This window comes from Labrus bergylta, chromosome 8 (assembly GCF_963930695.1).
Source record: "Labrus bergylta chromosome 8, fLabBer1.1, whole genome shotgun sequence".
Classification (NCBI taxonomy): Eukaryota; Metazoa; Chordata; class Actinopteri; order Labriformes; family Labridae; genus Labrus; species Labrus bergylta.
In genome coordinates, this window is record NC_089202.1 from 1,069,068 (window position 1) to 1,085,066 (window position 15,999).

Genomic DNA, 15,999 nt, shown 5'->3' on the forward strand with positions numbered 1-15,999 from the left:
CTGATCTTTACGGATGAAAGAGGGGAGAAATCTTTCCAGCCTAGTTCCTATGGCTTTCGCAAATACCTTACTTTCCACTGAAAGAAGAGAAATAGGACGGTACGAACCCATGAGTTCATGGTCGTTGTCCAACTTGAGACGGTAAATATCAATCAATCAATCAATTTTTATTTATATAGCGTCAACTCATAACAAGTGTTATCTCGAGACAATTTACAAAAAGCAGGTAAAAGACCTTACTTATTGCTATGTTACAAAGATCCGGCCTATCCATCATGAGCACTTTTAGCAAAGCAGCAAAAGTTACAGTGGTAAGAAAAAAACTGTCTTATTAAAAGGCAGAAACCTTCGGCCGGATCCCCAGCTCAGGGGGTTGTTCTGGCAGGCCGTCCACATGTCTATTAAAGGGTTCAGAAGAAGATGCTGGAATTTTTATAAAATTAAGGTGTGAACCCATCTAACCCAGGGGCCCTTCCTGACTGAAGAGACATCAGAGCTTTTGAAGTGTCCTTTCTGGAAAATGCTTGTTCCAAGAGATCTGTAGCTAATTGAGATAGTTTCTGTAATTTTAGTGAATTAGTGTAATTTTAGTGAGGATTTATCTGCATTGTTTTCACATTCGGATGAGTGTGTGTGTGTGTGTGTGTGTGTGTGTGTGTGTGTGTGTGTGTGTGTGTGTGTGTGTGTGTGTGTGTGTGTGTGTGTGTATATATATATATATATATATTTTTTTTTTTTTTTTTTTTCTGAAAACATTAATTTATCTCTTTTGGGTTACATGTGGTAGTATTGTCTGTTTTTTTTTACTTTTTGAATCATGGAGTTTAATATTTGTTTTTTCAGTTGCCAAGCTAGTTACTTATTCCCCTAATTCATAATAGCTTTGTCTAGTTCTGTGTAGTGCCTTCTCCTTTTTATCGGTGTTTGATATATTGTATTTGTTGCGTTTCCTTAAAAAGTGTCTTATATAGCCTTTCAGATCTGGTTTTGAAATGTTCCTTTTATAGGTTTTTAATCTCTGCATCTAGTAGTTCCAATGTTTTCCAAACTTCGTTTTTCATGTGACTAGAGAAAGATATTATTTGTCCCCTTAGGTAAGCCTTCAAAGATTCCCAGAGGATGGAAGGTGATGAGGCAGTCTCCGAGTTGTTCTCTAAAAATAATTCAATGCGGGACGTTTGCTTGGCCAAAAAAAAAGTTGCCACCAAAAAAAGAGATCACACACTCTAATATTTCATTGGACCGCCTTTAGCTTTGATTACGGCACGCATTCGCATTGCTTTGATAAGCTTCTGCAATGTCACAGTATTTATTTCCGTCCAGTGTTGCATTAATTTTTCACCAAGATCTTGTATTGATGATGGGAGAGTCGGACCACTGTGCAAAGTGTTCTCCAGCACATCCCAAAGATTCTCAATGGGGTTAAGGTCTGGACTCTGTGGTGGCCAATCCATGTGTTAAAATGATGTCTCATGCACCCTGAACCACTCTTTCATATTTTGAGCCCAATGAATCCTGGCATTGTCATCTTGGAATATGCCCATGCCATCAGGGAAGAAAAAATCCATTGATGGAATAACCTGGTCATTCAGTATATTCAGGTAGTCAGCTGACCTCATTCTTTGGGCACAATGTTGCTGAACCTAGACCTGACCAACTGCAGCAACTCCAGATCATAGCACTGCCCCCACAGGCTTGTACAGTAGGCACTAGGCATGATGGGTGCATCACTTCATCTGCCTCTCTTCTTACCCTGATCATTCTGGAACAGGGTAAATCTTCCTTCCAGTTTTTAATATGTTGTGATGGACAACCCAATTTTAGTAGTTTCTGCAAACTCCTTGGCTGTTTTCTCTGCGTGATGCATGCCATTGATTTGACCCTTCTCAAACAGACCAACATATTTTCCACGGCCACAGGATGGGTCTTTCAACATGGTTGTTTAAGAAATTAGAAGCTACTCATTGCATCAGTTGGGGTTAAATAACTTGTTGCCAGCTGAAAGATTATCGCCCATGCAGGTATTATCCAATGGGAGGCTCTTACCTATTTGCTTAGTTAAATCCAGGTGGCGACTTTTTTTTTGGACAGGCAGTGTATCTATCAAATTATCAGAGGAGTGATCCATCCTAGGGTTTAGAATCCAATTAAAATCACCCCCTAAAATTAGTTCCTCCTCTGTATCACTGAGTTTTAAGAATAAAGATTGGAAAAAGTTACTGCCATCATGATTAGGGGCGTAATGTTAGCAATAGTGATGGTCTTTGAATATACTCTGCCTGTTGCCCAGCCACTACAATCTGACTTTGTCGTACCACAACCACTGCCTGTTGCACAACCACTACGATCTGACTGTGTCGTACCACAACCACTACGATCTGACTGTGTCGTACCACAACCACTACGATCTGACTGTGTCGTACCACAACCACTACGATCTGACTTTGTCTTAACCACAAGCACTGCCTGTTGCCAAACCACTACGATCTGACTGTGACGTACCACAACCACTGCCTGTTCCACAGCCACTACGATCTGACTTTGTCATACCACAACCACTGCCTGTTGCACAGCCACTACGATCTGACTTTGTCGTACCACAACCACTGCCTGTTGCCCAGCCACCACAATCTGACTTTGTCGTACCACAACCACTGCCAGATGACCAGCCTCCACCTTCAGACTGCGTCGTCCTATCCACTGCCTGACGCACAGCCACCCCACGGAATGTGTCGTCCCCACAACCACAGTCATCCTCATTCATGCACAGCCTGCTCCGACCTCCACCTCAGCTGCAAGGAACACAAAGGAGAAATCCTTCCTGCACATTATCCCATATGGTCTTTTGTGAAGTGTATCGAGATGACACTTGATATGAATTGGCGCTATACAAATAATGATTCATTGATTGATTATTGTCTCGTTTGCAAATGCACATCATAATCTGCCTTGTCTGACTACTTAATGTGACCTCATTTGCAAACAAAAAGATATCCTGGGTATGTTTAACTGATTTTGTAGTACAGGCCTCTTGTGACAACTTCTTCTGTTATACATAGTTATCATCTCTGGCTTAGGAAAGTCAACACTGACACAACAGCAGATGTACAGTTCAACACATTAATTCTTTTTGCTTTCAGCCCAAAGTCACAGCATTCTTTTTCTACCATCCTTTGGCCTTTATGGAAAAAATGACATGGAAAATGATGTTCTTTTAATGCTACACAGCAGGGATTTGTATGACGCCACTCATGTTTTATAATCTACCTCCAGCACATTCACAATGCTTGTTTTCTCCCAAACAGGATTGCTTATCTAAGATTTCCTGGATCCAACATATTAATTTTCTTATTCTTAATACATTGTGTTATTCAATGTTTGTATTTGTGTTTTAACCTCTCTATTAAGCGATGAAATAAAACAAATTGGACAACATTTAATAACTTAAAAAAATCTAATGTACACAAAAAAAATAATCCTCTGTTGACCAGAAGAAATGCAAAAAGTTGAATCTCCATCTTTGCTTTCTCTCTCTGTGATGTACTCAGCAAAGCCTATGACAAGTTTGCAGCTGGCATTAGCAGAAAGACCAAGGCTGCAAAGGTGGGCTGGGGGGAGGGAGGGAAATCATTACATAAATAGTTTTATGCTGCATATAAATTCATTATTAGACCAGATTTTAATCCTTGTAGATTTAAATTTAGAAAGGATTATATCATGATGGCAAACCAGGTTAATACTTTACACTGTACATGTACAAAACAAGTGCTTATATAAGCATCAGTACCCAAAAAGACAACATTAACAAGTCCTATGTTCATTCTCTTCACAATGGCCAGTGGACTGACATAAACAGATTTTTGACAGTTTACAGTACAATACGGCCTTTCATCCCTGTATAACCCAAAAAAGGTCATGCAGATGTTACACAACTATAAATATTAGAAATAAAACTAGAACACACAATTCTAGTTGTAGCGTATGTTGCTCACTGCCACCTCTCTACTAGTACATGCCAGTGTCAGATAGTCCCTGCATGTGGGCCAAACCATGTGTGCTAAGTGTGTGTGGGGTTTTGTTCCCAATATTGAGCAGGCCATGTCAAAATTATTTTTTTTCTAGACAAGGGTCATAAAAAATTAACTACAGGCAATGTGTAGTACAAGTACTGATACTATTTTTCAAAACCTCAGGGCCAGCCTTGTATACAGTGAGAAAAAGTTTGCTGGTATTGTGCCTACGTGTCCTTGAGCCATTTGAATTATGTATGCAGTGTATGCTTGTTTATCTGCTACACCAAATGACCTTTCATGATAATGGTGGCCATGTGTCCTTCGGCTGTCAAAAATAGGAATGTAAAGATTCACTCAACTCATGATATAATTCACGATACGATTCATTTTACAAAATGAGATTGTAGACAAATTATGAGTGAAAAATATTCCTTTAGGGGCTGCAAACCCACTTGTCAGTGTGGTTTGGCCTTTTAATCACCTCCCTAAGAGGAGCTTCAAGCTACAGCTTCTGACGCTCACAATAATATTGCGATTCATTTTTCAGAGTACCGATGTGAATCTTGACAAATTTGAATCGATTTATCACAATTTTACGATTAATCTTTACATCCCTAGTCAAAAATGTCGAAGATAACAACACCAGATGAAGTGCCCCTTTTGTTGAACTTCTAATGGAAGCAAACAGTATAGACAAGATATCTGTGGCCTTAATTAAATTTCAACAAGACTTCCCTGAGAGGACATACTATTGTACTCAATAAAACAGTTCATTCAGAATCAGGAATACTCAACTAGAATAGGATATTCCTGAAGAAATTGCAGTTTCAGAGCTGGCAAAGCTGTAAGCATAAGCAGCTACCATCACAGCCATGGCTGTTGCAGCCATCGCTACCACATTCACTATTGTAGCTTTTTCCACCTCCAAGCTGCAGCTAAAATTTTGAAAGTCCTTGAACAACAGCTATAGGCGATCATCTGTCAGTTGGTACAACCTTGTTGAGAGGCCCTGTTTTTAAATATTACCATAGAAGTTCACAAAGTGCACAAGTGTCTTACAAACAGCCAAAGGGTGGAGCAATAAGAACCAAATGCAAGAACTTCAGGCAAATGATGCTGAGAAAGTTATTTATCAATTTTATCATAATTTTAAAACCATGTCTTTTCTTACCACAGCGCCCTCTGTGGGTTAAATGGCATGAAATCTCCGTCTTATAACAATTTGATACATACTCTAACCACCAATTAGTAATTATATAGCCTGTCCTGCTAGTTTAAGGAATAAAACGCCCAACCATCAGATTAACTGAGTAGCAGTGTTACCCACTGAGCTGCGGAGAAGGCAAGGACTCCTAGCCAATGCCACAATGTGAGGCAATGACATCACTTAGGAAAAAAAAAAAAACGTTTTTAGACCTAACATTTATTTTAAAAATGTTGATGAGTAGTGAACTTCTAAATTGAATACAGCTTGCAGCACGGCAAGCAATCAGCATAATCCAAGTAACACTGCAAATATTACTTTCCTGAGGCTACTCGTAAACGAGCTATCAGCCTTGAGCACAAAACACTTAATGACTGACACCACATGGTGGCACTATAGTGTCATATGGCCAAGTTTGAATACTATAGCACTTTTAGTTGTTGAGATATCAGCTTTCAAGAATAGTCCCAATTGATTTTTTTCCAAGAAACTCTCTTTCCCTGTTTTGTCAGGCAACATGTATCGAAGCACAACCACCATTTGTGTTTTCTAAGAGTCATCAGTTGTCTCGTCAGCCTGTATGCCGACAAATGATATCTTGTCCACTTGTTTGGTTATCTCCGCCCTATACACTTTACACACACAGTCTAAAAGTTTGTTTTGTATGGTACTGAATGTCCCTTTGAAGATGGGCTGAGCATCAAAGTGCCTCTGAAGCCTTTAATCACCCTCACTCATAGTCTCAAAAATTAACCTGAATATTCCCTTGGTTAAGAGAGTCTGCCGACTTGTTATGGCCCTGCAGTGCTGTTTCAAATTTTCCACGCACCTTATAATCTGAGAGCACGTACCTGTTTTCCTCCACCTGTCATGTTATGCTGCTCATTGGAGCGCTTGTTAGCGCTGTCAATTTGTGCAGCGACTTTCTACTTTTACTCCCACTGCTCTCATGTCTTGTAATCCTCTCGGAACGATGTTTCAAATCTTTGAAACCCGTCCTCGACCAGGTTCCACCTTCACCGAATAGCAGACACAGAAAACAGAAGACTGTCTTCTTCTCAATGCTAACCGTAAACCACTTTTTATTCGAGAACATGAAATCAACGTTTTTCTATCACCAGCAGTAAGAACTATGACACTATCCCTTGGCTGGTGGGCGCCAAAGCACTTTAACTCCAACTTGGATTCAAACCTGTACTTGAGTAAGAAATCCACTTCATTCACTTTCACAACTTTGCTTGCGTTTCAAAATCTCCCACTTCTTTCAGACCAATTAATTGTTAACAGTCAAAGACAGACAGCCAATCAGCAGATCCACACTGAATATTTAGCCAATCAACTCAACAAAAAAGAATGCATGGCGTTTTACTGGGCCTACGAGTAGTGAGCCCCACTTGGCATCTTTTTTCTGGGATTTACATTAAATACACCAACACTCTGAGCTTGTGTTTTAGCATTTTAACCGTACAATACACATTGCATCGTAAGGGAGGGGCTGACCCGGCCCTGTTTAAAAAAAATAAAAAGTAAATACGAACATGCTAATCATTGCTAATACATTCGGATTGATAATATTATGTGACAAATATAGATAACTTTATTTGTTTGCAAAGTTTTTTCTGGTTCCAACAGGTGGGGCTATGCCTGTCCCTAATGGCCAGTCACCACTGATCCTTACATTATGATCAACAACACCTTTTCAATGAAATATTCTAAAAAAGAAAGCAAGTGTCTAAAAGAATACTAAGTTAAAACAGAAGAAGCATCGCAGCACTTTTTGGTGAAAGAAAACGGAATATTATGAGTGATAGAGAAGATAGTGTGTTTTTTGTAGCAGATCAGCAGACAGCATTGTCTGACATCTTTTTTTCAGAGCAAAAAATGTACTATCTTTCCATGAAGAACATTACAGCTGAGGGTCTTTGCATATTCAATGGGAAGAATAAGCTGTTCATGATCCCTAAAATTAAAGACTCATGCCCACACAAATATCAAACTCACTTTTTGTTATCCTGTCAGATGTTCACATATACCAGTGATTACAATGTTTAAGCAGACAATGACTAAATATTCCTCTGCCGGGTATCAGACAATCGTAGTTCCCCAAAGACAGTGCATTTTCTGACTAAAATGCTGCTGGCATTACAGCTTTTAATTTTTTTAATACATGATATATAAATGAGATTAATTTCATTCACATTGTCAGATCCGGTGAGACCTGTTTAAAGGGCCTAGATGGACATTGTACGAGCCAGTAGCCTAGCCAGAAAAGAGACTTTAGCCTTGTTTCCACCAAGCGATCCGACAGCGCGTCTTTTCTTTTTTTTCTCTAGTCTGCATGTCTTGTAAACTAAGGAAGCTTCATAATTACGACCTTATGTACAAGAGGTAACCGTGCTCAAGTCCGGATAGTCCTGGAGCAGTGTGAGTGCAGGCCAGGAGGGAATGAGGAGGGGGGCCGATCGTGCTTAAAGAGCTAATTGCGTGTTACTTTTTTTTGTAAATTAACACTTAACATTGTCTGATAATGGCTATAGAATACGTTAATTCTTAATTTGATATGTTCTACAAAACAAAAAGGCACAAATTTAGAGGATAAAGTGGCTCCACTGTTTCCCCAATAGGAAGAAAAATTGAGTTAGCTTTGGTGCCTTGGTTCATTTGTGCAGGTGAAGAGACGGGACTTTATTTCTGCATCTGTGAACTGTCACAAAAAACGCGGTCGTCTGTGGTGCTCATTTTCGGTAGAAAGATTATGTGCCTGGCAAAATGATGGAGTTCAGCATGGGATACCGAAGCAAGGACCGGGTAAGACTGATGGTGTGTGCTGTCCATTCAATACAGGCAACTTGTGGTTCACCGGCATCAGCAGCCCCTAGCCTGGCTCCCAGTGGCAGAAGTAAACAAAGATCTGTCAGAGATTCATCCCGACGGAAACGGGAGTGTTTTCTGACTCCAGATAAGTGGATATATGAATTTCAATAGGTAGAGTAACACTTGTTTAATTCATAATTATTATTGATATTATAGAATCCTTCAAGCTAATGGTGACATGGCATCAGGGACATGGGAAGTAGGCCTAGGGGTGCTGAAATCAGGGACAATTGAAACCATCAGCTACAACAACTTTAAAACTACAGTTTACCCCGTTACATGTGATGTGTGGCTGTAGTAGCCTACACCGGTATGTGTGATTACTTTTTTGTCCGTCTGGACCTTGTTTTTAAGAGAGAGCTATACGAGCGAGTCGGGGAACGTTTCAATGCTTATATTGGGCACAGACAAAAAATCTAAAGGCTAAATTGATAATCCGCTCTACAGTTTAAATGTTTACTAGTAAAGTATGTTTACTACATGGCATGGTAGACTGCAGTCTGCAGACACACTGATGCCGTCCAAACTGCTACAATATGCGATAAGCTTATCCGTCTGTGTGCACGTCTGCGCATCACCCTCCCTGCTCTGTTTATTCAAATCTATAAACTGATCATAAGCGACGTCTGAACTTTCAGTGTGAGGTTAGATGTCTATTGAAATGTTCTTTAATCCGTTTGAGTTAACTGTTAATAACTGGGGATCCTCTTATCTGCCCATTTTCATTCAGTGTGATGTTTGTGTCTGACCAGGTTATAGGTGATAACTGGGCGGCGGTGCCTGAAGCCAGTGCTGCAGGTCTTCTATGTCCAGAACTGCCTTTCTCCAGTGGCTGCTCAGCCATCAGCTTTGTTATATTGTGGCTCTCTGTGCAACATAAAACCCCTCCATCGGTAGTAAAACTTTACATTCACAAAATGTTATATTGATAAACATTAATATTACATAGTTTGATTTGTAGAAATGTCTTCAACTTATATTTACATATACATGCTTTGAGCAATGACAGCTAATTGACACAGTAGTAAGTCAGCAGATTGAAGGGGACCATGCTCCTGCCTGAAGGTCATGTATCTGCAGTACAAAGGGATTCAGACAGCAGGCCTCAAAAACCTGGGTGCTGTATCAAGCATGTAATGCCTGGTCTGGGGGTAAGGTTCTCCACCAACACCCAGAAGGCATCCGCCTCCCTGCAGCACAGACTCTCCATGGCTGGAGCCATGGGCTGACATTTCCCACACAATCACCTATCAAAATAAAGTTACAGGAAACTGTTATCCCTCTCTACCTAATGCGCTCTATAATGACAGCTTAAAGCATGTTGTTCAAAAGAGGGTGGCGAACGACAATTTGGGGCATGTCCGACAATATTTTGGAATTCACGCGGCGCACAATCTGGACGCATAGCACAGAGCAGATGAATTTTGTGGCTTGAATATAAGCTTCAAAGTGTGTTTTAGGTGTGAATTAAACCAATCAGAGTGTCAGCTCTCATTCCCTTTAAGAGTCAGATGCGCTAGCAGGCTAGTGTGTTGGTGTTTACACGGCAGATATCAGTTATTATTCTGAGATAGCCTGAACTCTGGCTCTTCCTGGTCTCTATCACGCCTAACAGGTTGATAATTATAAGCCTGTGGACCATCATATGCATAGGAATATAAATTTTATCGCAATGACTTTACCGCCCAGTAACAGGTAACGCCCAACTTCTGGATTTAGGATTTTATTGGCCACTATGCTGATTATTGACTAACCCTCGCATAGCTCTACATTAAACATTGAAATAACTAGTAATTGGATAAATGTGCTGTATTTTGGACCTATGTCCTGAGTACCAGAAAATGGGCACAAGTCAGAGACATTTTTATTTAAAAGAAGAATCTGTCAAGGGTGCTTCAGGTAGCAGCACTGTGATGAAGAAGAAAATGTCCTGGGCCAAATTCTGTGATATTTAACACATTGAGTACATGCATATGTCTTAGTACACAAAATTAACACTTACAAAGCTTTTTCCTGCATTTTATCCATTCTTACTCTACTTAGGATCAAGAAAAAACTGCACTATTGACAATTGATACCTCCCTCTTTCCTTTGTCAGCAGAAAGCCCCTCCCCCCCATCACTTTCCAGCAACGTCTAGCAGTTCCCAAGCTGTATTACTTATGCTGACTTCCAATGTCCAGGACCTGCTGCTTCGGCTTCCTGATCGAAAAAGCTGCTGCGGTGTGCATTATTAAACTAAGCTGTGTTGGTACAGACTAATTTAAACATTCCTAGCTGTGAGACTGAATATATCACATTTTGTCTTGCAGGCACATCCTGCCACAATGGATGTGTTCTTGGCAGCACAACTCATCAGGACTAAGGCTGCAGCAGCACAAATGGCAATCCAAGACCTTCAATCTTTTATGTCAGTGGTCCCCAATTGGCAGCGAGCCGTTTAATGTAATCATTACCCAAACTGACCCCATAACAACATCAAACAAAGTGAAAAAAGTATGCCACAAAGGACACAATGTGCCAGTTTTGTTTTATTTTTGAAGAGGTTCCTACACCATAAATCTGATCTATGCTGGACTTTTCACTTAACTAGAGAATGATCTTTGAGATATCTTTTGAAAAAAAGCTGTGGTAGAATTATTTTGATACTACTGAAAGAAAATGAAAACAGAATATATTGTTTTAAATATGTAGAATCAAAAGAGTTCTGAAGTATCTATCCATAGCACAAGGGCAACCTACTGTTGCAACTGATAAATGCAGTTCAAAACACTTTTGAGCTTTACTGTTGAGTGAGTCAAAGTCTGTTGACAATGTACATGTGATACTGATATTTATACTGTAATTAAATGCCTAAGACCCTTCATTATTCTACTACTTTAATCATGGATAGCCCAACTCAAAGGTAAATTAATTTCACATTTCTTCGAGTGCAAGATGGATGTCTCTGAATGTGTGGGTTTTATGCACCGAGTCACAGCCACAATGTTGCAACACCCTTCAAGGTCACTCCAAGGAAAATATGCATGTGGAGGGCAGCCTGTTCATCATGATTGGATCTGCATGGCTTTGCAGGGGGTTAGCACATCCCAGCAATGCACTATACTCCCTAGACACCATTCGCATACATAAGTAATCAAGTGCAAGGCCCATTGATGTCGATCAGCAGCTCAGACGTGCAGACAGACAGATATCCCCTTATGAAGGTCAGGATAAGTGGGGAGTGAATGCTACATCATATATTTTGTTATGACTGTAATTACTAATGTTTTATGATAATATAGAATGTTGATATCTGTATTGTGAGGCGTGCTACATTATGATACAGAAGTTCATAACTTAGTAGTAGTAAAGATATTTTCCACATCAATTCTGTCAGGATTAAGTGTGTAAATTGCGTTGAAATCTGGTAAACTACACTTTTCCGGCTTCTAATCCCTTTTGTCCCTTATTCATCCATTTCATAGTTTGGTCATTTTAAAGCTATTGCTGGTCAAGTTCTAACACCTTCACATCATTTCTTCAATATTTCTAACATGATTCACAACCAAGTAGGGAAAATTTTGTTCAACTCCTTTTCATTTTAGATTAAATGGTGTGCCTACAATGCAATTGCTATAGACTGGCAATTCAGTTGAGGTTTGGGTTTTTTGATGACGGTCTCTTGACATTTGTAACCAGAAAAACTGTGCCATAAATGTCCTTAATATTCCATTAGGATGACATCTATTGTCTTTATTGGCAAGGTTGTTCTTGCTGGCTGGCATAGGCAGCTTTAGCATGCAAATGTTAAAATACGTTACCCCAATCAAAGCAAGGATGCGTTTTCAGAATTAAAAAACAATTTTACAGTCCCATTCAGTATGTGTAAACGAAAACAATCAAACTCTTAAAACATTCACTCTTAGTTAATCTATCATAGTGGAAGTTCAAATAAACAAAGACCGCATTGGACAAAGTAAAAAGCGCAAAATGCAATTTGAATTTCATTGATTATATGCTCATTTGGGGCAATCTTCAATTTTAAACAAAGGTAGGCTACCATCTTAAGACACTTAAATTTTAATTAATTAATATTAGTAACACTTGTATTCTACACTACTGTCTTTGGGTGTTTGATTTAGGAGAACTCAAGCAAATAAGTAAATCAAATGCACTGCAACAACAGCACATTGCAACACTGTCAGATTCACTGGTTTCCTAATCCATTGTACTGTATTTTCATTAAGCAGTATGGAAGGGGAAAAATGACTTGTTCTGTGTTCTGCAAAAAAATTCATTGAGCATTTGGGTTCTTTGAATTTCATGATAGCCTATTACAGTCGATTTGATCAATGAAATGCTGATGCTCTATTACACAAATGAAGTTCCTAACAGATAAATAAAGTTATTTGAATTGAATTGAATGAAATCGATGAATCAGTTTTCATCACATGATGATATCCTAACCAAACTGTATACCTCATTTTGACACAAAGAAGCTTCCTACTGTATAACATTCCGTTTTACTTCATGCCAACCTCTCCTTGCCTTTATCTCTGCAACAACCTGGAGCCTAGAGATCAGGAGCAATAAATATATTACTAATGCAGTGGCAAGTCCTTTGTGTCAATGTAAATCAGGACTTGGAAGGTAAATATCAGTCTAATCTGCCTATGATGTTCTTACACTGTCGATCCGGTTGAGATCATTATAAAGCTCTATTACATAAGGGCTTAGCTAGAGGTAACAACTTAGCTGTGTGTGCTGTAAATGTATGTATAGTATAGGTGAGTATTACAAAACAAAGGGTCAAGAGTAAACAGCTGTGCACTGAATAATCTAAATTCTTACAGAAGAATCTTCAGTGATGCAAACTAATAGAAAGCTCAGGTAATGGCTTGGGACTGCAGGAAGTGTGATTTAATCTTTCAACTCTAACATAGACTAACTCTGTATATCAGACCAGCTTGCTAGTATTCAAATTACAGTAGTTTTACATACATATTCCAATAGGTACAGAAACCAGGAAAATTACTAAACATGCAGGCTTAATCTGATCTTGAAGCCATGTCTTCTTTAGTAATCATTGCTTCATATGTGATATGCAAAATGTCAATAATATCGGTAAAGATATTGCATCCAGATTTTATACTTCAAAGAAATACTAGTATGCATATGATGAAATGTTGTGTGATGTGACCTGAAGTCAACAGTCACATTTCCTTACATCAATATATTTCACATCTCAAGTCATCTGTGGAACATCGCTGATCAGAAATGTCAGCCATTAACAACAAGACATTTTAAACTGCCTTGAGATTTCTTTCTATTTATTATTTGGATAAAAGTAGATCAAAAGTGACATTGTGCTGACCTTTTTGTGCTAAACATCCTGACAACGTCTTCTTTCTTCTGCTTGAAGGCTTTGGAAGCTTGAGGTTTGATGTTGACTTTTCAAACCTGTAGGCAGCTTGCACATGCAGACACACACACCTGCATGCAAAAAAAAGGGAAGGGGACAGAAGGAGATAACAGTGAGATTATAATATAGTCAAGTCACCCCTAATTTAGATACATTTGTCCCACTGACTTCAACAACCCTTTGTGAGTTTGTCTTCTATTTTGCAATTCCAGTTGACTGGGCATTGCAAAGCATATTTCAGCCAACATTACAAAGACAATAGATGGAGTCAAACCCAGTTTTAAAAATAGTATACTTTACCCTGGTACAAGAGAACCAATTTAAAAAAATGAAAATGAAATGCACTCATTTGTAATTGACTAATAGGAACAGGAAAAAAAATAGAAAGAGAAAAAACTACTTTGCTTGTGTCAGCAATTACGTAAAACAGTCTCTGAATGATAAAATACACAAATGGAGTTTCTATATGTATGTATGTATGTATACCAACCACACTGTGTAATGACTGGGAGTTAGCCTCTGCTCTTTCATGCAATGGTTATCAGAGACTGTTGAGGAGAGGTTGGGGGTAAAAGAAGATAGGGTTCAATAATTAATGCCAAGGTCTATGCAGGCCCCACATATCACTCTCTCCTGTCTTTAATGAGATGAGTGGACAGCTCGAGGGAAGGAAGTAGGCAATGGAAGGAGAGCACCTGGCTCAGCCAGAATTTCTACCTTTGTCCATTATAGGTTAGATGCGCAAGCATTTACTCACTCACACACACGCAATATCTGTCTACTCTCATTTATAGCCCGTTTCATGTCTAAAAGAGCAGAAAAGTTGGTATAAAAGGTTAATAAAAATAAGACAGTTTAAACATCGATTTGTTCATTCAGTTGACATGCAAACAGAGGATGTTCTAATTTCTGTAAGCCAGTAAAGAAGCCAGTCACAAAAATGTAGTATTACTTTCAAATTTGGCAGACTGAGTTTGAATTTAAAACATTTTTGAATTCTGTTTGAAGTTAAGATAAACTGTTTTCACATCCCATTACTTTCAGGACATGACGTGCTTTTGATAAAGCATGTAACTGGATGAAATAGTAGGTAGTCTCACTGTTAAGAATCAAACAAACAACACATTTCAGGTCATTTCAGGTAGTGGTTAGTCAATTTACAGGATGTTGATTTTGTAAAAAAGGCTACCAATGCAATTTTATGTCAAGACAGGAATTTCCTCCCCTCATGCTGTGTTCATGATTTTTATATTCCCTATACCACCTGCTCTCTTGACACCAACCTACCCACTTTCTTAAAGAAACTCTTGCAACAAGTTTGAATTTTTCACAAATGTATTCAACTCCTCACTCTCATCTGGGTTTGTTCCTGATCTTTTCAAAACATCAGTAGTTCAACCCCTCTTGAAAAAAACTATTCTCAACCAAGACATTCTCAATAATTTCAGGCCAATATCAAAACTGCCGTTCCTTGCAACGACTTTGGCAAAAATTGTTGCTGAGCAGATCATTTATTTTATGAACGGTAATAGTCCAATTGAGAAAATTTCAATCAATTGTATTTTAGGGCAGGCTATAGCACTCAAACTGTCACCTTAAGGTTTTTAAATTAAATTATTTTAGCAGCTGACTCCGGGCAACACACTGTTTTACGCCTGTTGGACCTGTCGGCAGCTTTTGACACTGTCATCTAAGTATTTTACTCAAATGTCCAGGATTGGTTTAATTCTAATCTCTGGGAGCAATCATTCTGTGTGGAATTTTGAAATCAACTTCAGTACCTAACATATGGAGTTTCACAAGGTTCTGTTATGGACCCTGACTATTTTCAGTTTACATGCTACCACTTGGCCATATTATTACAAACCACAATATCAATTACCATTTCTATGCTGACGACACAATTATATTTCTCCTTCAACAGTATAGACCCAAATCAATAACCCAAATCAATAACACAACCTCCACAAGTGCATTGCAGACATACATAACTGGATGGCAGCTAATTTTATAAAATTACACTCACAAAAATCAGATGATCATACACTATAAAAAAGGATTTTTGTGGGTAGTAAATATTATCCAAATTGTCTAAATTATACTAAAAGAATATAAGTCAGCAAGTGAACTGTATTATAATGGGTACATTTGACCTTCTTTACCTATTTTTTAACAGTAACAATTTCTACACAAATAAACTAAATAATATCTACCCAAAGATATTGAGTGTGCACTGAAGAGTGCGCATGTGTCATCACTTCTTCGCTGAGGACAGGTTGGCGGGACTCTCCGGTTGTGGTTTGGCATCATGGTGTAACAAGGTAGGATAAGGATTGATATTGATCATAAAACTGTGTTTCATTCGATGAATGACAATGTGAACACATTTATAAGTCTGATATGTCGCAAGATTAATCGGGAAGCCTCTGTATTAAACAAGATATTTTAATTTTAGCCCTGGCTCTCGGTGACTTTCCTTAATGTTAGCACGGCTAATTGAGCACA

General features: G+C 38.7%; 1 protein-coding gene across 1 annotated transcript in view; it reads right to left on the minus strand.

The window, feature by feature from the left end:
* Window positions 1-15,999, minus strand: part of oxr1a (oxidation resistance 1a) — a 164,638-nt gene that overhangs the window by 122,274 nt on the left and 26,365 nt on the right. The window contains exon 2 of the mRNA XM_020633981.3: window positions 13,447-13,565. Coding sequence (XP_020489637.1) covers window positions 13,447-13,463 — 17 coding nt within the window. The 5' untranslated portion in view covers window positions 13,464-13,565. The remainder of the gene's footprint in view (window positions 1-13,446; window positions 13,566-15,999) is intronic.